The sequence below is a fragment of the Periplaneta americana genome, chromosome 6 (assembly GCF_040183065.1).
Source record: "Periplaneta americana isolate PAMFEO1 chromosome 6, P.americana_PAMFEO1_priV1, whole genome shotgun sequence".
NCBI lineage: Eukaryota > Metazoa > Arthropoda > Insecta > Blattodea > Blattidae > Periplaneta > Periplaneta americana.
Genome location: NC_091122.1, coordinates 159,723,555 through 159,745,180, shown reverse-complemented (window position 1 = coordinate 159,745,180; position 21,626 = coordinate 159,723,555). Strand labels below are relative to the sequence as shown.

General features: G+C 36.7%; 1 protein-coding gene across 7 annotated transcripts in view; it reads right to left on the bottom strand.

Annotated features, from left to right (window-relative positions):
* The window catches only part of Patronin (calmodulin-regulated spectrin-associated protein patronin), a 242,515-nt gene that overhangs the window by 84,075 nt on the left and 136,814 nt on the right, over positions 1-21,626 (bottom strand). For 6 of the 7 annotated variants that reach the window (XM_069829423.1, XM_069829425.1, XM_069829420.1 and 3 more), the window contains 3 exons: positions 19,413-20,028; positions 5,247-5,416; positions 3,187-3,288 (listed from right to left, as the gene is read on the bottom strand). In XM_069829423.1, the coding sequence (XP_069685524.1) occupies positions 3,187-3,288; positions 5,247-5,416; positions 19,413-20,028 (888 nt within the window). The remainder of the gene's footprint in view (positions 1-3,186; positions 3,289-5,246; positions 5,417-19,412; positions 20,029-21,626) is intronic. The other variant, XM_069829422.1, reaches the window with a different exon arrangement.

Sequence of the window (21,626 nt, the reverse complement as noted above, 5' to 3'; positions counted from 1 at the left end):
TGTTTCATATAAAGGTTACAAAATAGCATTCTTGCTTTCCAATTAACATGAATTTTCTTCAAGATCCCAACAAGTTTATTCCAATCCACTCTGTAAAAACCTTTCTGATATATTAATATTCGCATAACAACAAAAGCTATTTATATTTTATTTGATAAAAGAATATGAAGATATGTAGCAACAAGACTAAAAACATATCGGTATTGAGTATCAAGAAAATTTGGTATACAGTACACTCATCTCTAGTTCAGGAACAGTAGGAAAATATTAGCATTAAAGAAATTTCTAAATTATAAAGGGAAAGACAGCAATAGATTGAATAGTATGCAGAACTTGAGTAACAACTTACATATGACTATGAGATAATTCGGATTTCAGAATTGTTTCAGCATATACAATGGCCTGACTTCAAAGTCACGGACATCACTTCCTTTATTTATTGTAAAAATAAATAAAATAAATTCAAGGCACGATAGTCCACAGAGGATCAAGGCCCACTAGTCAACTGATGGCTCCACGTCCATATATCTCAGCAGAGGTAAACAATCATCCAATCAGCAATGGAGTAATGTGTGGTTAGCATAATGATCCCCTCATCCCTCCAGTAATTATAACTGGCTTTCGAAACTGGATTTCACTACGTACTTTAGTTCTCCAAATTCATCTTGATGCTGGGTGGGCATCGGTACCATACACTGGCCAAAATTTCATAAGAAAATTTATTCTCTCATGAAAAGTCACACTGACGTTCATTCCATATCACTAGTCTACGGCAGGGGTGCGAACTGAGGCTCCGGTAGAGCCGCTAGTGTTGTAGTTGCTGTCAAGAACATAGCCATTTGACCAAAGGTAGTCGAATGGTTCTCACCAGCGCGAGGGTAGGGGAAGTCTGTGAGCGCACGATATTGAAAGACTAAGTCAGCTCTGTATGAACAAGCACTCTTTTTTTTCAGGAATGAATTTATGTGAGAGAAATGCAATAAGTGTTTTCTGTTAAAGGAAAAAAATGCTTATTGGAATAATAAACGTACTTCTTTGCGTCAAATAGATTTATTTACATTTTGGAGGAACAAACTGCTTTTGTAGAAAGCTGACGAGTTCTCTTCACAACAAGTTCATGAATGTTCGCGTTAATTTTCTTAACCATCATTAACCGAAGTTAATTAGACAAGTGTTTATCCGACATTCTGCTACGAATATGTGACTTTTTAATTTAATTAACGAAAATGCAGTTTCACAAACTTAAGTCGTCGCGAACAATGAAAACACATTTGTAACAAAAGCACCTAACATAGGAAATCGTCCCGTTCTTGCAGCAGCGTTCCAAAATTCGTCAATCGTTGATATCTTTTGTGTATCTTCCAATGCAGAGTCACACTGTAGTTTGATAAGTTCGGAAGCAAAATCTCCCGAATAATCCTGGGACAATGAATCTGCTGTATAAGGAGAAGTGAATAGTAAAAACTTCTTTGTCATTCGATCGAAGTCAGAGAAACGTTTAAATTCCTCAGACTGTGCAAATGACTAATAAAATTTTCCTTTCTGACTGAAGCCAAAGACGAACAAAATAATCGAAGTGTCGGGAAATTCTCTAAATTATTTGCACTTAGCTGCATACTGTACAAGGACAGTTTAAGACTAAACGCTTTGAGTCTGTCATGTAAATGTGGTACCAGAGAAACGTTTCCCTGAAGATTTACGTTAAAGGTAATTTACGAGGCGCATCCAGAAAGTAAGTTTCCCTATTTAAAAAAAAAAGAACACATACTTTCAGGAAAACATTTATTGGCAACAGGTACAGAAATGTTTCAGCTATTTTTCAACATAGCCACCATCAGAATTGAGACACTTGTCGTATCGTAGGATCAACTTTTGTATCCCTCTGTCGTAGAACTCTGCCGCCTGTGAATGGAACCAGAGTGTGACAGACGTCTTCAGCTCTTCGTCGTTGCCAAAACGCTCACGAGAGAGAGGGGGGGAGGGGGAGAGAGAGAGAGTGTGTGTGTGTTCGGCCCATAGACCTAACAGAGCTGCCGATGATTTTCAATTGGCGCAATGCTTTGTGCATTAAAGAACTTTATCACTGACCGAATCTCGAGGCGGTGGAAGAAGGAATAAGAGCTTCCATTTTAGACCACTGTTGCCACGCTACTGGCAGCAGGCGGGACCTGTCCGGCTGGCATATGATTAATACGTCATATTGACACGGCTAATTATGTTTACTTTCAAGGCGAAAAAATCGGGAAACTTACTTTCTGGATGCCCCTCGTAATTTGGTAGACATGTCGCACAGAAATCCAAGATCTTGCCACCAAACATCATCTTCCAATTCAGATACGTCGAATTTTTTCTCCTTTAAAATATTTCAATTTCTTCTCTTAATTCACCAAATCTCGTCAATGTCTTGCATTTACATGGCCCGCATTTTGTTGTTCACTACAAGAACTGAAGACACCTAACTTTTCGGTACGCAGCTCTCAGGAGAGCCTCGAGCAATGAACAAGCTTCAGTTTGGCACCCTGGCCTAAGGCATTACACTTTAGACCACATGGCTACAAAGGGGGACAATATATATTGCAGTTATGAACATTTATTTATGAGAGTTCAAATGAATACTGAAGAGAATGTTCAAAAAAGTTGCCAAGGAATGTTTTCATCAGTCCAGTGTAATACAGCTCTCAAATTTTACGATTTTTGTTGAGGCACTCAAGTGTAAGAAAAGGCAGCACTAGGCCAACCTCTAACAGTATAACTCTAAGAGGGTAAATTGTAGTGAGCCAATATATCCCAGATACAGTAAGCATGCACCTTATGAAAATCAGCACTGAAATAGGAACAGTAATAATCAGAATTTGGGGAGTAGAAATAACAACTAAATTCACTTTTCTCATAAAGGTTTAGAAGTATTTACTAACGTTTCTCCAGGAAAAATTAAATTAAATACTCCATATGTTGAATGCTATATGGGTATTTCAGTTCAATGCTTAACTGTGAAGATAAATGAGGGGAAAAGGAGTGGGGGCAACAACACTGTCAAGTCATCACACACTAACAAGCATTGAAGTATGCACTCAAGGGTTGCCTTTTCTCCCAGATTAGTTTGTCTATTCCCTTGCACCAAGTCAGACATGCGTGTGATAAGAGTTAGTTTTGTCTCCATGCATTCTTCAACCAATAAAACCATACCTGCAGTGAGAACGGTCTCTGTGGTTTCATATTTTCTACCACATCTCCATTTGAATCCTTGCCAGAATCTGACTCTGGCGTTTTAATGTATGTGTTCTTTCCCTGTAACACAATGCCATAATCAGAGTATCTAGTTCCAGGCCCACTTCTATGGGATCATTCACCTCATTCAAGTAACTGAGAACATAAAACCATAACCATAAACCAAAGTTTCTATGGAAAATAAAGAAAAGAGACCATGCGTCCTTCGAAGAGTAATATGAGCTCGTCCATTCACTGAATGTTCCTTTTAGTGTCATCAGTCTTCACAGACGTCGTCGTCATTGTCATCGTCATCATCCTCCACCACCACCATCATCATCATCATCATCATCACATCATCATCATCATCATCATCATCATTAAAACAACAACTGAATAACTACAGTGGACTATAGTGGACTTTATGTTGTCAGCAAACAGCTGGATACATTAAGAAGATTGATCATCATCATCACCATCACCATCACCATCACCATCATCATCATCATGTCAAGGTATAACCAAATCTTTTCAATTGATCATTTAATGACGCTATATCAACTCCATGGTTACATAGTGCAATAGAATTAGTGATAGCAAGGAAATCCAAGACCTGAGGAATGAAATAATTTGTAGGAGTTGAAGACCTAACCTACACTTCCATCAAATGTCTGGGAGTGACAATGTCGACGCTGCACTCATGCCCACCTTTCCCTCCATCTACAATAGAAGTGTGCTCATGATAAAGAACTCGGTGTACGGACTGTATGTACAGGATCGCGATAGGTGAGCTGAACAGGGCTTTACTAGCGCATGCTGGTGGCTATATAACTAACAGAAAAAAAAAATCTTTATCATTATTGTTATCATCAAGATCACCAACATTCTTATGATTGTCATTAAACATTATCTCATCATCGTCATCACAGTAGTCATCATCACCCATCATCCTTATGATATTATCATCACCACACACCACTATACTGAAGTGCAATGTATTACTATAACAAAATGGATGTGGAGCAGGTCTCATGATTTCTTACATAGTGTTGTCAAGTTGTAGTGGCATATTTAAAATTGATTGCCAGTAATTGGTATAACATAAGACAAACACTTAAACTACCTAAACAAAATTATTAAATTACTTACAGTAAAAGCCCAATATAGCGCAGTCCGATTTACCATGAATTCGTATTAACATGGAGCAAGTACGTCCCCCAGTAAAAAAACATAAAATACACAATACATTGAGTGGAAATCAATCTTAAAAAAAAAATCAATGTAAAAGATAATATCGCATAGAGCGTTCTGCAGTATAATGTGCTATGAACATAGAATCTAACAGAATTACTGGTACCATTTACAATCAATTAAAATTAGCAACATTAAGACTAGAGCCCCTTACATTTGTTTCATTTCCTCACACATAGGTTATGTACTTCAAGTTTGTTCCGACTGTACCTTGCACTGAGGTATTACACCACCATCATCATTAACACCATTATCAGTACTCTCGTCATCATCATTGTCGTTGCTGTCTCTTTTTTGTCAGATAATTGGTCTTTGTGGTCCACTGCAGTTTCCCTTCAGCTTTACAACGAAATTCTCAGGGAACTTCTTCTTAATGGTCAGTACAACATGGTGTACTTAAATAAATATCAAATTATATCCACTGACTATTCAAGGTAAGAAAGTAAAATATAGAACAACATATAACTGCTGCTCTTAAGCAAATTCCAAATCTTGTTTTGTCAAGTTGAAATATTTCCTAACATGCTCCATTTTTTAGTTTTCTGCTCTACCACTAAATGCCAAGACAGTTCAACTGTAATCTAGATCCTATTCCTTTAGTCAGTATTCTGAGCTAAGCCAGACAATAACAAAACTCATCTACAGTATAATCTATTCTCCTAAATGCAGGATGAAAGACTAGTTCACTGAGAATACTTGCCTTACGGGTCACTTAATGTAATGTTATAAGGGAAAAGGGATTATCAAAACTCTGTCATGTTCCAGATATGGTCCGTCATGCCACATACCTTGCTTACAGCCTGAAGAAATGCAGCCTTTCCCACTTTCTGACGTTGTTTACTCATGACCACCTCCATGCGTCTTTTTTCACTTTCAATACGTCGACGTTTTTCCTCCAGCTTCATTCGAATATTATGCAATTGTGAAGCCATAATGTGATTGTTTGCACTAGAGTCATCTGAAACAAGCCAATACGACATATAAACTAAAGTAAGTTAATCATATTAATTGTTTCGTTAGAAATAACTGAATGAATTCAGCATTCAACTTACTTACTTACTGGCTTTTAAGGAACCCGGAGGTTCATTGCCGCCCTCACATAAGCCCGCCATTGGTCCCTATCCTGAGCAAGATTAATCCATTCTCTATCATCATATCCCATCTCCCTCAAATCCATTTTAATGTTATCCTCCCATCTACGTCTCGGCCTCCCCAAAGGTCTTTTTCCCTCCGACCTCCCAATTAACAATCTATATGCATTTCTGGATTCGCCCATACGTACTACATGCCCTGCCCATCTCAAACGTTTGGATTTAATGTTCCTAACTATGTCACGTGAAGAATACAATGAGTGCAGTTCTGTGTTGTGTAACTTTCTCCATTCTCCTGTAACTTCATCCCTCTTAACCCCAAATATTTTCCTAAGCACCTTATTCTCAAACACCCTTAACCTATGTTCCTCTCCCAAAGTGAGAGTCCAAGTTTCACAACCATAAAGAACACCCGGTAATATAACTGTTTTATAAATTCTAACTTTCAGATTTTTTGACAGCAGACTGGATGATAAAAGCTTCTCAACCGAATAATAACAGGCATTTCCCATATTTATTCTGTGTTTAATTTCCTCCCGAGTATCATTTATTTGTTACTGTTGCTCCCAGGTATTTGAATTCTTCCACCTTTTCACACAATAAATTTCCAATTTTTATATTTCCATTTCATACAATATTCTCGTCACGAGACATAATCATATACTTTGTCTTTTCGGGATTTACTTCCAAACCTATCTCTTTACTTGCTTCAAGTAAAATTTCCGTGTTTTCCCTAATCGATTGTGGATTTTCTCCTAACATATTCACGTCATCCGTATAGACAAGAAGCTGATGTAACCTGTTCAATTCCAAACCCTCTCTGTTATCTGGACTTTCCTCATGGCATACTCTAGAGCAAAGTTAAAAAGTAAAGGTGATGGTGCATCTCCTTGCTTCAGCCCACAGTGAATTGGAAACGCATCTGACAGAAATTGACCTATACGGACTCTACTGTACGTTTCACTGAGACACATTTTAATTAATCGAACTAGTTTCTTGGGAATACCAAATTCAATAAGAATATCATACAAAACTTCTCTCTTAACCAAGTCATATGCCTTTTTGAAATCTATGAATAATTGATGCACTGTACCCTTATACTCCCATTTTTTCTCCATTATCTGTCGAATACAAAATATCTGATCAATAGTTGATCTATTACGCCTAAAACCACACTGATGATCCCCAATAATTTCATCTACATATGGAGTTAATCTTCTCAAAAGAATATTGGGCAAAATTTTGTATGATGTAAACAAAAGTGATATTCCTCGAAAGTTACTACAGTTAGTCTTGTCCCCCTTCTTCAGCATTCAACACATAAGAATATTTGAACATTTTCTGCAATTTACTTATTATTAGTTGTTGACTCAATATAAAGTTTATACCACGTGAGAACTGAATTAAATTTTAGGGAAAGGGGACTACAACTCAGCATTGTCAGCTAGAAGATCTATTATGCTAAGTGTCATTCTCAACCCACACCGACTGACTACACTAAGGTTAACTGCATATCCAGATTTCGAGCAGGCAACCCTATTCGTCCCTAGGCCAGTCCTGTGCACTGCCAGCCGACATTCGGGGAATGCTTGCAAACGATATTTGTCACCAAATGGTCGCACTCTTGTACAAATACAATATGCTGCAGCATGAACTCAATCCAAACTATGGTAATGATGACAATGCCATGTGAATAAATTATGACGAAATGAGTACAAGGTCCAAAGCCAAAAGTTACCCAGCAATTCTGTTTCAATTGGTTGAGGAAAAATACCCCAAAACCAGATAACTTGTCTCAACCAGGATTTGAACCCAGACCCACTTGTTCCAAAGTCTGACATGCTGTTACTCTATAAACCCATGGTGCTACAGCCCATGAAGGGCCAAGACCTACCAGCCGGCTGCTGACCTCACGTCCACATGCTGAACCAGAGGTGGACGATCATCCAACCACAATGGAGGTGTATCGTGTGGTTAGCACGATGGTCCCCCCCCCAGCCGTTATAGCTGGTTTGCGAAACCGGATTTTCGCTACCTATTGTAGCTCCCCAAGTGCATCACGATGTTGGGTGGGCACCGGTCCCATACACTGGCCGAAATTTCATGAGAAAATTTCTTCCCCCATGGGGATTCGAACCAGCGCACATTCCGTAACGCGAGTCCTAGGCAGGATGCCTTAGACCACGATGCCACGGCGCGAGACACTGTTTAATTTTAGTAGGTTACTTTACGACGCTTTATCAACAGCTTAGGTTATTTAGCGTCTGAATGAGATGAAGGTGATAATGCCAGTGAAATGAGTCTGGGGTCCAACACTGAAAGCTACCCAGCATTTGCTCATATTGGGTTGACGGAAAACCCCAGAAAAAACCTCAACCAGGTAACTTGCCCCGACCGGGAATCCAACCCGGGCCAACTGGTTTCGCGACTAGACTCGCTAACTGTTACTCCACAGGTGTGGATAGGACACTGTTACTCTATAGCGGTGAACAATGTGAAAATTAGATATCTTGTAATTTTTTTAGTTGGTCATTTAACGATGTGGTGTCAATTACAAGGTTATTTAGTGTCGATGGGATCGATGATAGCGAGATGAGGCCGAGAACTCACCATAGATTACCTAATATTTGCCTTATGGTTGGGGATTATCTCGGAAAAAACCCAACCACGTAATCAGTCCAAGTAAAAAATAGAACCCGTATCAAAATTCAACTCTGGATCGGCAGGCAAGCACTTAGGCAACTGAGCTAATTTAAAAGGCATGTTGGGACCGATAAGCTAATTTACTATTAGTGACAATTAAAATTTATTTCATGTGCCGTCTATGCTTATCCTTATTTAACAAGTATATTGGTTATACAATATTTTGTTACATAATATATCAATTGAATGTTTTCGGCTCTATGGAGCCATCATCAGAAACAAGTAAGCCCATATGTATGATATAAGTTCACAGTATATTGCTGTACAAGTAAACTCAATTAATATTAAATAACATGTTTCTGTATAAAATCGATGATTGTGTGGCAATAATTACATTATAAATACAAAGCGGCTATGTAGGCCGTATTAGAGTGTTAAAATTGTTAATGATAAAATTACATAAAATACTTTAAAATTATTATAATCAGGAATAATAGTCCAGTTTGATGCCTGTGTGGATTTCCATAATTTGGTAGTAGCTGGGGCAACAACTGTAGGGGAAGAAAGTATCAAATGTAATGTCTCAAATATTTGCAATGGTTTTATGCAATTTCAACTTCGTATTCATATAGGCATTGTACAAATTTGCTTGACTGGCTGATACAAATTTAAAAGGCATGTTGGGACCAATAAGCTAATTTACTATTAGTGACAATTAAAATTTATTTCATGTGCCGTCTATGCTTATCCTTATTTATTTATTTATTTATTGCCACACAATCATCGATTTTATACAGAAACATGTTATTTAATATTAATTGAGTTTACTTGTACGGCAATATACTGTGTACTTATATCATACATATGGGCTTACTTGTTTCTGATGATGGCTCCATAGAGCCGAAAACGTTCAATTGATATATTATGTAACAAAATATTGTATAACCAATATACTTGTTAAATAAGGATAAGCATAAACGGCACATGAAACAACTGAGCTAAGCTGGTGGTTCTCTTGTTATTTTAAAAGGACCACAAACAACTTATAGGTACATTTATTCTAAATCAGTGCTTACATACAGAGAAAAGCTTTAAAGGCAGCAAGTACATCACAGTTAACAAATTATAAAATAAAATATCCAAAATAGATGGTGTGGATGATAACTGGAACAGTGACAGCAGGCAATATAAAAATCATAAAAACGTCCACAGGATAATAATTCGATAATAAAGGAGATATAAAATAAATCAAATACCACTAGCATGAAAATAGCAGCACTATCATCAGCACCTCCAAATATACAGCATAGTTGTACAATTTTTCACTCTGCATGTATATATGAAAGAGGAAGGAACTGGACGCACATCCGAGTGCATGTTCAGATCAGCGTGCTACTGCCTGAGCTATGCTAGTGGTTAAATTTGTGTTTCCATAGCAACTACCCTTCCATCTTTAAAACCCGAGTCACATGGGAATAGTTTACAGGAGTCAAGTGCTTGAAGCCTCTAAACTTGATGCTATATTTGTGATCACACACATTAAACTTTAAATCATGCTTGAAAAAAAGCGTGCGCTGAATGTTGTATTCGCAGTGGTGTTTGAATTCTTGTATTCTGTTATCTATACTATTAATAAATCTGTAGCCGAAATTTTTCTGGTAATTTTCGATTTTCCAAAAATAATTGGTCCTAACATATATAATTAACCGCCCTGAAACCGAAAATCGCTTTTTTGAAATTTTTGTTTGTTTGTTTGTTTGTATGTCTGTCTGTCTGTCTGTCTGGATGTTTGTTACCTTTTTACGTGATAATGGCTGAACCGATTTATATGAAAATTGGAGTATAAATTAAGTTCATTGTAACTTAGAATTTAGGCTATATGGCATTCAAAATATTTTATTTAAAAGGGGTGTTATAAGGGGGCTTCAATTAAATAAATCGAAATATCTCCCTTATTATTAATTTTCATGAAAATATTACATAACAAAAGTTTCTTTGAAAATAATTTCCGATAAGTTTTATTCCATGCAAAATTTTGATAGGACTGCTATTTAATGAGATAAATGAGTTTTAAAATTACAATAACAACGCCATCTAAGGCGGTGTAATGAAATAAAAAACAAATAACTTCGTATATAAGGGGCCTTGGACAACAACAATCGAAGGCTATAAAACATAGCCTACAGAGAATGTTTCTGTGTTTGTATGAAGCACTGCTTGCTGGATCGCATCTTATCCATAGGATGTGATCCAGTAGGCAGTGGTATGAAGTAATATTGGAAGCTAAATTAACCGATTTCTATAATTAATTATTAATTCACCATTGGAAAGTGTAGTTTCTCTAGATGGACATAATGCTATAATGTTATTACAGTAACTTCTGAGTGAATCGAGGACAGGTAAGATTAAAATAGCTTCTTATGCACAGAAAACTCGATAGGCATTTGTTTCCTGTATTTTCTAAAATAATTTTTATGAGCAAATGAGTGGTCTCTGGATCAAAATGATGAAATTTTAATTTTTTAATACAATTTAAATTAAGTAACATAATAAACGATTTATCCTTCTATCAAACACAAATGTTCCCAGATCAAATGCCCTATTTTAATGTATTTACTTTCTATTTATTTCTAACGGGGGCTAGTAGTTAATAAAAATCAATAGTGAACTGGCATTTTTAGTTTGGTGAAACTGAAGATACCACCAGCACATACTCAAGCATGTGTGCAGCTAATTGGCGCCTTGTTATTGTATGAATTACAAAATATTCTTGAAAAAAAGGAAAAGAGAACATGGGTTAAGAAATGGATTCGTACAAGAATTATGCATGGTGCATCTAATACCTTGTTGAAAGAATTAGCTGAAGAAAATCCTGCAGAATACAGGAAACATCTCAGAATGAGTCCTGTTTTAAGGGTTTTTAACTTTTTTCGAACCACTTCTACGTCTATGTTTTCGAAAGCTTGTTCCAGGAGTTCACTGACTAGTTTCTGGAATAATAATTCCCGCTTGTTTTTATTGAGGTATTCTTTGTCACGTATATTCCATACAAGTTCATACTTCTCATACACTTCCAAAAACTTTATGATATCGTTGGAATTCCACTTAGGGGTGCTCATTATTAATTTACTTCGACAATAGGCCTAAAACTACAAACTTTCTACTTGCCAAGTTCCTACAAGTTCGCATTCACACGCGGGAAGTGGTGGAGTCAAGTTGGTCACGTGATGGGAAAGTGGACACAAAAGTTGACGGGTTGTCAACTCAAATTCTGCTTGACCGCCACGTCACAATTTGACTCTCTCGACCATATCACATGGGAAAGTTGAAGGAAAGTAGACTTGCTCCAAGCACTTGACTTCTGTAAACTATCCCCGTGTGAATTAGCCTTAACTCACTACTTTGACAGCTCTAAAGTGTTTTCTTTCATAATACAAGACAAAGACAATAGACACTGTTAGCCAAATGACTAGTGTGTCGCCTTTCCACACTGTTAACATTGGTTTGAATCCTGGTGGGTACAAGTGAAATTTGTGATGTAAAAAGACTGTGCTTGGTGATAGGTTTTCGCAGGGTACTCTCTTTCCCTTACTGACATTCTACCATTGCTCCATTAATCATCATTATCGTCATCATGTGATGGGGGCTATGTAGTTTGCCTCCCATAGTGCACTGAAGGCAATGCCTATGGCGGCAAAAAGAACTACAGCTTCAGCATGTCACTCATAGATGGGAATGCTTGAGTGAATGATGCAAAGTCAAGTATCCGCAATTGGATAAAAAGACATTAAGCCATAAAACTGTTTCAATCCTTCAGAAACTCAAACTCGATGTCAATATTGAACATTCACCTCTGGTTCTGGATCCACTACACTGCGCAAAATGTAATAAGTCCTGAACAATAAAAGACGTAAAAAAGAGCGAAACTACTCCATCCATAGCTAAACAGCTGATAGAAGCTGATATAAAATCAAAGTATTCACAACAAGAATAGCTAAGGATAAATAATAAAATCAAGGAAAGTAAAATGCATAGGAGTTGCTATTTATTCAAAATAGTTCGGTTAATACATATTAATGGAGAACATAAGCACAGCCTTTGATGGAAAAGTGAAAGCCATAAAAATTGCGCCCAAGTATATTTTATTTAATACAAAAATGTTCAGCAAAGCAGACATACTGGCAGATTCCAAGACAGCAATCCAAGCTACTGCTTCAATCAGACATCTGAGGATCAGAGAATTGGGGAATACTGCAGGATCAATAAACACTTTGCAACCAAAGCAAAATAATAGTTTTTCAAGGTACCTCATAATACGTTGGAACAACCAGCAATAAAATGGCAGGTCATGTTGCAAAGAGAGGTACGGAAAACGAAATTCACGTTGTACAGACTCACATATAGGAAGATTCCAGCAGTGAAGAAGGTATTGCAAACAGAACACATCCGAGACACTCAAGAAGCAGCAACAGGAAAACCCTGGGAAAAGATTGTTGAATTAACTGAAATCAAACACAAAGGACGCAAAGAAGCTGTGACAAAACTCAGACTGCTGTCAGGACACATTTTTTTTTGTTCATCATCTCCACAGAAGTGGCAGATATGTGTTGTGCAACGATTAAAATAGCCTTCTGGATAATGAACATTTGCTGTACAGTCCTAAGACGAATCAAGAAGCTCAACAGACTGTTAGTTTACACTTCGAAATTACAAACAAAATTGCTCAACAGTAAAACTCTGCCAGTTTAAAATAAAGAAACATTAAAAAAGTAAAGAAGTCAAAATACAGAATATAGAGATATAACACAGTAAAACTCCCTCTGTATGTTTCATACTTAATCATTTTTCCATTTTTCATATTCATTAGTTTTTTTCTGAAGCCCTGGCAAAATTTCAACACTTTCAATGTTAATTAATTTCGATTATAGGTTTTTCACACTTACAGACTGTATTTTAAACTCCTTGAGATATGAAACGTTATTTATACGTTCTAAATAATTTTTTCTGAAGTTCTGCAGTCTAGTTTTCAATAATCTCATACAGCGTGTGTCCAGCACTTGCCCAGCACCATAAAGGCTCATCTCTACTATTAAACATTTAACAACAACATGTTAAATATTAAATTGTTTACTGTTAACATCCAGCCTGCAGATATCAGATTATAATTTTGAGAAAGTTGACAACTTTACATATTTAGGATCAGTGGTCACTAGCGATAATAACATGTCCAAAGAAATCTCTAATCGATTAATGAAAGCAAACAGAGCATATTTTGGCTTGAAATATCACTTTAGTTCGCATGCTCTATCCAGGAAAGTAAAAGTTATTCTTTACAAAACATTAGTGAGACCAGTTTTGACATATGCGGCAGAAACGTGGTCAATCTCCAAAAATGATGAAAAAAGACTGGAGATTTTTGAAAGAAAGATTCTGCGAAAGATCTATGGCCCAACATTTGAGGAAGGTCTCTGGAGGAGGAGATGCAACTATGAATTATATAGACTTCTAGGAGAGCCAAATATAATCAATACAGTTAAAACTAGCAGATTGAGGTGGGCAGGACATGTAATACGCATGGACCCAAGTGAACCTTGCAAAAAATTGTAATAACAAATCCGGGAGGTCAGAGAAGACGAGGTCGACCGCACTTGCGATGGATTGATGGAGTGGAAGAGGATGCCAGAAAATTGGGGTGCAAGAATTGGAAGGCTGCTACACAAGATAGAGACGGATGGCGACAATTACTAAGGGAGGCCCAGGCTCACCAAGGGCTGTAGCGCCAATGATGATGATGATGATGACTGTTAACATCCCAATATGCTGATTGAACATGTTAATGCTAATTTTATTTAACATTTTGTTCACACTGTTAAACATGTTAAACTTGACTTTCTTTGCATAGTCCACCATAAACAGTCTATGAGATTTTAATGTAGATAGTGTCTTATTTTCAAACCTTGGACAATGGACTCAGATGATGATTTGGCTTTTGTAATTGCCTCTATTGCTTGTTACAAGGCCTTGAAAAGGAAGAAAATGAGAATATGTTGTTGTTGTTTTCTAATGCCAGGCGTTTGACAATAAAGTCATTTGACCTCTTGCACTCCAATATTTTTCAAAGATATTATCATGGCCAGCCACTGAAGCACAGATTTTGAGGTGTTCCGAATCCATTTCTTGGTTTGAGTTGCACAATGGGCAGTTAGGGGACTGATATATTCCAATTCTATGCAGGTGTTTGGCCAAACAATCATGGCCTGTTGCCAATCTAAATGCAGCTACAGACGATTTTCGTGGTAAATCGGGAATTAACTGTGGATTTTGATGCAGAGAGTTCCATTTTTTCCCTTGAGATTGTGTTATCAAATTTTGTTTGTTGAAGTCTAAGTATGAAGTCTAAGAATATGGGTGCGGCAATATCTTAGTAAAAGACACTATGCAGAAGACATTCTAAACGAGCTTAAAATTGAAGATCAATTTGGATTCAAAAACTTGCTGAGAATGTCAGAACACGATTTTAATATAGTGCTGCAAAAATACTTACTATTACATCAAAGAAAAGCACAATTTAAGAGCAGCCATTTCATCTCAATTAAAAAAATTACAGCGCAATTGATTGACTATCATAGGACCTACGATATGATAGATGTTCAAGGACTGGGTAAAGGTAAAGGTATCCCCTTCACATGCCATGAAGGCACTTGGGGGGCATGGAAGTAGAGCCCCATGCTTTCTGTGACCTCGGCACTAGAATGAGGTGGTGTGGTCGGCACCATGCTCTGACTGCCTTTTACCCCCGGGAAAGACTCGGTACTCAATTTTTATAGGAGGCTGAGTGAACCTCGGGGCCATTCTGGAAGTTTGGCAACGAGAAAAATCCCGTCACCACCTGGGATCGAACCCCGGACCTTCCAGTCCGTAGCCAGCTGCTCTACCAACTGAGCTACCTGGCCACCTCAAGGACTGGGTAATATCGTATAATTATTCTTTCCGAAGTTTTACAAACGTTAACATAGGCCTAAATCACCAAATACGACCCTTACTGACATCAACATAGCATTAACGTTTACCTTACGACGAGAGTGCGAAAACTTTCTATTGTATTCTCGAGAACAGTTAAATAATAATTCCAGTTCTCTAAAACAATCGGCCTTCTTTGTTTTGTCTCTGTATTCTTTTGCAGACACATCACACAACAAGGCCTTTCCATCAGTGCATTAATTTTATTCTAATGTATTTTCTTTCGTCCACTCCATTACTTCGAACACCTTACAGTCAACACCAAGGGCCAATGATAGTATAAAAATGATCAAGATAAGCGCCACAAAATCGGAAGTTAGTTGTTGCTATGGAAACTGTATGAACTTTGCTGAACTGTACCAACGCTGCATGAGCAAATGAATTGACAAGACATGTTTTCCATTGCTGCTGGAAAACACGCCAACATATTAAAAGTGTTAACTTCAACATACTCAGTCAACATGTTAAGTCAATTGAGACTTGAAATGTCCCTATACATGTTATATTTAACATGTTGTTAAATGTTTAATAGTGGAGATGAGCCTTAATCTGCGCATTTTAAATAGTTCTCTGTAGAACCAATATACGTACACTTGAACTTTGTGAGCAAATGCATAAGAATGCAGAAAGCAGCAACTTGAGTAAGCACACCTGGCCTCAAACACTTGTTAGAATTATAATTATTACTATCATTACTACAATCAGTTCTTTTTATTGGCACTTTAATGTTGTCCTTAGGACATCATGGGAGGCGAACTATAAAGCAGCACATGATGACAATGATGTTTAATGGAGCAATGGTGGAGTGGTGGTATGGGAAATAGGAGTATCCCAAAAAAAACCTACCACCAAGAACTGTCTTTGTCCACCACAAATTCTACTTGGATCACCGGGATTCGAACTCTGGTTACTAGCATGGAAAGCCGGTGCTATACCTGTTCGGCTATTAGTGAGTCTACATTAGATATTACAGTAGCCTAATGTTTATTTTTATAGTCGCGACGCTGTTATTCCCAGCGTGACTCCTCCTCTTTGGTTACGTCTTAGGAAGTGAAGGCTCTATAAAGTCTAGGTAGGTAGTATCGTTCGCCATTTTTGTTCTTTCGTTGCCGAGCTACCATACAAGGAATCTATTTGCCACACCGTTAAACATTATCATGTCGTAGCTCCCATGATAATAAATCAAACTCACTGTAATTCAGTAAATAATTGAGCGGCAAATAACGTCTTCGTGTGCTTTCTGCGAACACCAACGAAAGAGCCAAAATGGCGGGCGATTATATTAAGTATTTATCGAGCCTTAAGAAATGAATAACGTCTTAATCAGCGAATCACAAGACGCACACGTTTAAATGTAGCCGACCTGCAATGCGATTGGCTGCCGGAAATTAGAGCGATGGGACTATAGTGTAATTTGATTTGTTACTGAATATACTACTAGAGGTGGGGTATTGTAAGAAAATATGTACCCTCTGCTGCCTGACAGATGCACAACAACAAAGTAAACGATGTAATCTATCTCATCCAATGAGTCAGTCTTTGATTGGTTCTTGCATGAGTGAATAAGTGTCTTTGTTTGACTTCTGTGATGTCTAATCTTACATGCATTTCTGTTGTCCAATGGAAATGGAAAATGTAAATGTTGAGTTAACACAAATGGCTGCATGAAACTGTGTTTCAGGTACATAAATTCTTCCAGAACAAGTCGAAGAGCTTCACGCATACCACATGATCTTCTGCTAACAACACTGCCAACACTTTCCAGAACATGGCTTTTATGGAGCAATGAGTTATTGTACAATATACAGAAAATATCTCGACATATTATTATTTCATCTTTTCACAGAAGTAGCGTGTAATGTTTTCATCTCCAAGCCTGTAGTTCAAAATATTAGTATCAGAGTGGTTATTATGAAATGTACTGTGCTACTGAACAATTTCAGAGGAAATATCTTATATTGTTTTTACTCGCAGAAAATGAATTTTTTTTATTTCTAAGTATGTTCAAAACATTAATTTCTCACTATGTCTATTATGTATTATCAGTAGCGGCTCGTAGTTAAAGGCTCTTAGGCGGAGCCGCCCCTATAAAAATCTCCTACAAAAATCTTGACATTTGTTTGTGTTTAATAGTAGAATAAAGATTTTCTATAGAGGAGAAACATCGAAATTTTACTCGGTTCGTTCGTTAATAACGGTCAATATATTTGGAACTGTTAGTACCGACAGATGTTTTTGAGATAGGTTATAAGTAATAAAGGCTCAACCTTTCACGGTCCCTTCAGCACAATAGAAACAGGACGCGCTGGTTTCCTAGTGGAGTCTGGCTAATAAGGATACAGCTAAGGCGTAGAGATCTACGCCTTGAGTCAATGCCAACATTTTCTATCTCTGAGTTTTAAAAATCTCTCCTGGAGAAGAGAAAAGAAACAATGTCTGACACTCCATTCTTGAGGTTACGTGTTTGCTCTCTCATTCATTTTACGGTAGGTCACAGGCCTAATTGGCATTTTAGGATAACACTGCGATGATATGATGGAGTCGTTTAGTTATTCGTTGACACAATTGGTATCCCATAAAGTGAAAGTTTTTCAAACCTCTGTCAGGGGAGGGAAAACAACACAACAGAATTTCTAATGTGCGAATTAGTTTTGGCTTGCGTATCAGTATTTTATGTGGTTATGAACTTGTGATTGTGAGAACCTTTTGCGAGTGTTTGAGAACAATGAATTGCGTGTAATATATCGAAAGGGAGAAGGGCCGATTTCGTCTACAAGCAAATGAATGAAGGTAAGTCAGGTGCCCATTATATATATAATAATAATAACTTATTGTTAAAAACTCCCAGTTACGGAAATACACGAATAAACAAATAGAAATAAATAAACAAATACTCATGCTCGAGACCTTGAAAAATTGCCATTTCAGCCTAGAGCCTTCCTCAATTTTAAAACCACGAGCCGTGACTGTGTATTATGCTGTGTTACTGAACAACAGCACAGGAAATATCTTGACTTGTTATTTTAGTTATCATACGATGAAAGAGTAATGGAACGGAGAAAAATTCTCTCCGGCGCTGGGATTTGAACCCGGGTTTTCAGCTCTACGTGCTGATGCTTTATCCACTAAGCCACACCGGATACCACCCCGGCATCGGACAGAATCGTCTTAGATTTAAGTTCCAACTCTTGGGTTCCCTCTAGTGGCCGCCCTCTGCACTACGTCATATCTGCATGGAAATATCATATGTACTTCGGTACATTAAAATAATATATATGATATGCGTAAATCACTTCGTGATTTAAGACGGCGCTTATTCCGTCGGATCCCGGCCAACTAGTCACTCATAACGAGTGCACCTCAGCACATGTGTGGACTTCAGTCCTATGTTCATAGACATCTATGACGTAGAGCAGAGGGCGGCCACTAGAGGGAACCCAAGAGTTGGAACTTAAATCTGTTTTTCCATTTTCAGCGCTATCAAATCATTACATATTTTAATTGTTGTTGGGGGTCAACATCTGAACTCTATTATAAAGGAACCCTAGAATCTAGACATTACAGTTAATGAAGGATTTATTATTTTATGGATCCAATTTATTTTATTTGAGTACATAATGTACCTAGATGTATTAATTATGTGTTATATTTCCGCTGTGTCGACTGCTAGCTGGTGTGATGTCAGCGCCAACTCTAGGGAGAAAGCAGAATCTGACGCTCTAGCTGGCTTGAAGGTCATTGAAATCGGTCCGGCTACATCAAAGGTACCGACGCGAAGTGTCCATTCTTTATAATCCCTATTCGCTGGATAAAGCATCAGCACGTAGAGCTGAAAACCCGGGTTCAAATCCCGGTCCCAGAGAGAATTTTTCTCCGTTCCATTACTCTTTCATCTCATGACGACGCAGAATATCTGCATAGAAATATCATATGTACTTTGGTACATTAAAATAATATATAATATATATTTTAGTTATCAATTTGTAGAAGTAGGCTAGTGTGTATGATTTTATTTCCAACATACGTCACAGCAGCAATCATGCGAAAATGATCTCATGATCTCAGTCTCACTCGGTGCAAATCCACTTTCTTACAACATCCCAACTTTAGTGTAGGATATGATCTGGCACACCAATACATAAATTTCTTAACATTCTGTAAATTGAGGACTGTCTATATTGAACATGACATGTAACTCACCTAAATTAGAAGCCATTTCATTCTGCTGCAGCTGACTGTTACTGGAGCTCTGCTGTTGCCACGTGGTTGTATTGCTTGGAAGAGCAGCAAATGAAGTTTTCTTTTCACTCGCACCATTGCCATTACTCCCACTGGCTCTCTTATTGAGGAAACTCGATTTTGGAGGAATGCTACCCCCATTTCCCCCCTCCTGTTCTCTATCATGTTGCATATACACTATATGGATACCTTTACTTGCTTCTACACCAGTCTTATGCCTTGACAGCTCCGCAAAACTTGTTGCAAGTTTTATCCCCCCAACATCACCATCCACCATATCACACAATTCTGAAACTTCTTTGGAATGTTGTGTAACTTGCTTTTGAGATACCATACTGGACCGCTCTGATTTCTCTTCATCCCTCTTTTCGCTGGAAGAATAACCATTGTCGTGGAAGAGCAATTCGACACCAGAACTTCTAGCCTCTTGTGCACTGGTCCGCACAACAGTGTTGCTGCTACTGCTGCTGCTGTCAGAAGTACTTTTCCTGCCCGTATGTACAGCTGGCTCCTTATCTGGATTACGTCCCAATAAATGCAGGTTCTCTTGAGATCCACCGAAGTTCTCCAATGTTAACTGTAAGTAATTAATATTCGTGTAGGTACTTAAATCAAATATTACAATTTATTAGTATTAACAGAAAAGTACTACATCAGTGGTTCTTAACCTATAGGTCGTGGACCAAACATGGGTCACTGTAGCTTCCAAAAGTAAATAAATAAATATATAAAATAAAAAAAAATAAAGTTAAATAAAGTACTTAATTTAAAATAAGCTTTATCAGAACTATGTTTTTACGAACGATAATGAAAAGACGAAAATGTCTATCTCTATAACATACAAATAAAAATAAATAAATAAATTAATTAATTAATAATAATAATAATAATAATAATAATAATAATAATAAATAAATAAATGATACGTAAAAAAGTTAAATATAGTACTTAATTTAAAATAAACTTTATAAGAACTACGTTTTTACGAACGATAATGAAAAGACGCAAATGTCCATCTCTATATCATACAAATAATACGTAAATAAGTAAATAAATAAATAAGTAATAAATAAAACTTAAAAAAATGTTAAATAAAGCACTTAATTTGAAATAAACTTTATCAGAACTACGTTTTTACGAACAATAATGAAAAGATGCAAATGTCCATCTCTATATCATACAAATAAAAATAAATAAATTAATTAATAATAATAATAATAATAATAATAATAATAATAATAGTAAGTAAATAAATAAAACTTTAAAAAATGTTAAATAAAGTACTTAATTTAAAATAAACTTTATGAGAACTACGTTTTTACGAATAATAACGAAAAGACGCAAATGTCCATCTCTATATCATACAAATAAAAATAAATAATAATAATAATAATAGTAATAAGTAAATAATAATACGTAAATAAGTAAATAAGTAATAAATAAAACTTAAAAAAATGTTAAATAAAGCACTTAATTTAAAATAAACTTTATCAGAACTACGTTTTTACGAACAATAATGAAAAGACACAAATGTCCATCTCTATATCATACAAATAAAAATAAATAAATAAATAAATAAGTAATAAATAAAACTTTAAAAAATGTTAAATAAAGCACTTAATTTAAAATAAACGTTATCAGAACTACGTTTTTACGAACAATCATGAAAAGACGAAAATGTTCATCTCTATATCATACAAATAAAAATAAATAAATAAATAAATAATAATAATAATAATAATAACAACAAAACAATAACATCATCTGTACACTTATTTATGCAGTGTTATTCCATTAGCACCATTTAACTTCAAAATACAATAAAACCTTGGATTACAAGTAATTTGGTTTGTGAGTATTTTGCAAAGCAAGGAAATATTTTTGTTTCATAAACGAGCAATGTCTTGCAATACAGGCAGCACAATTTGTATGTAACTTGCTTCGCTTGCCATGCATCACGTGATGACAACTTTCCTTCAACAGCACAGTGCAGCGGGACCAAGGGATATCGTCGGGTTCTCTGTCTCAGTGAAACGTGAGAAAAAAATGTACGAATTCCTTGCTTCAAATGAGATTAAAGAAGTGTGTAAAAAATGGGAAGCAGTACTCTGCCAGCCACCAGCATGGCTCAGTTGGTTAAGGTGCTTGCCTGCTGGTCTGAAGTTGCATTCGGGC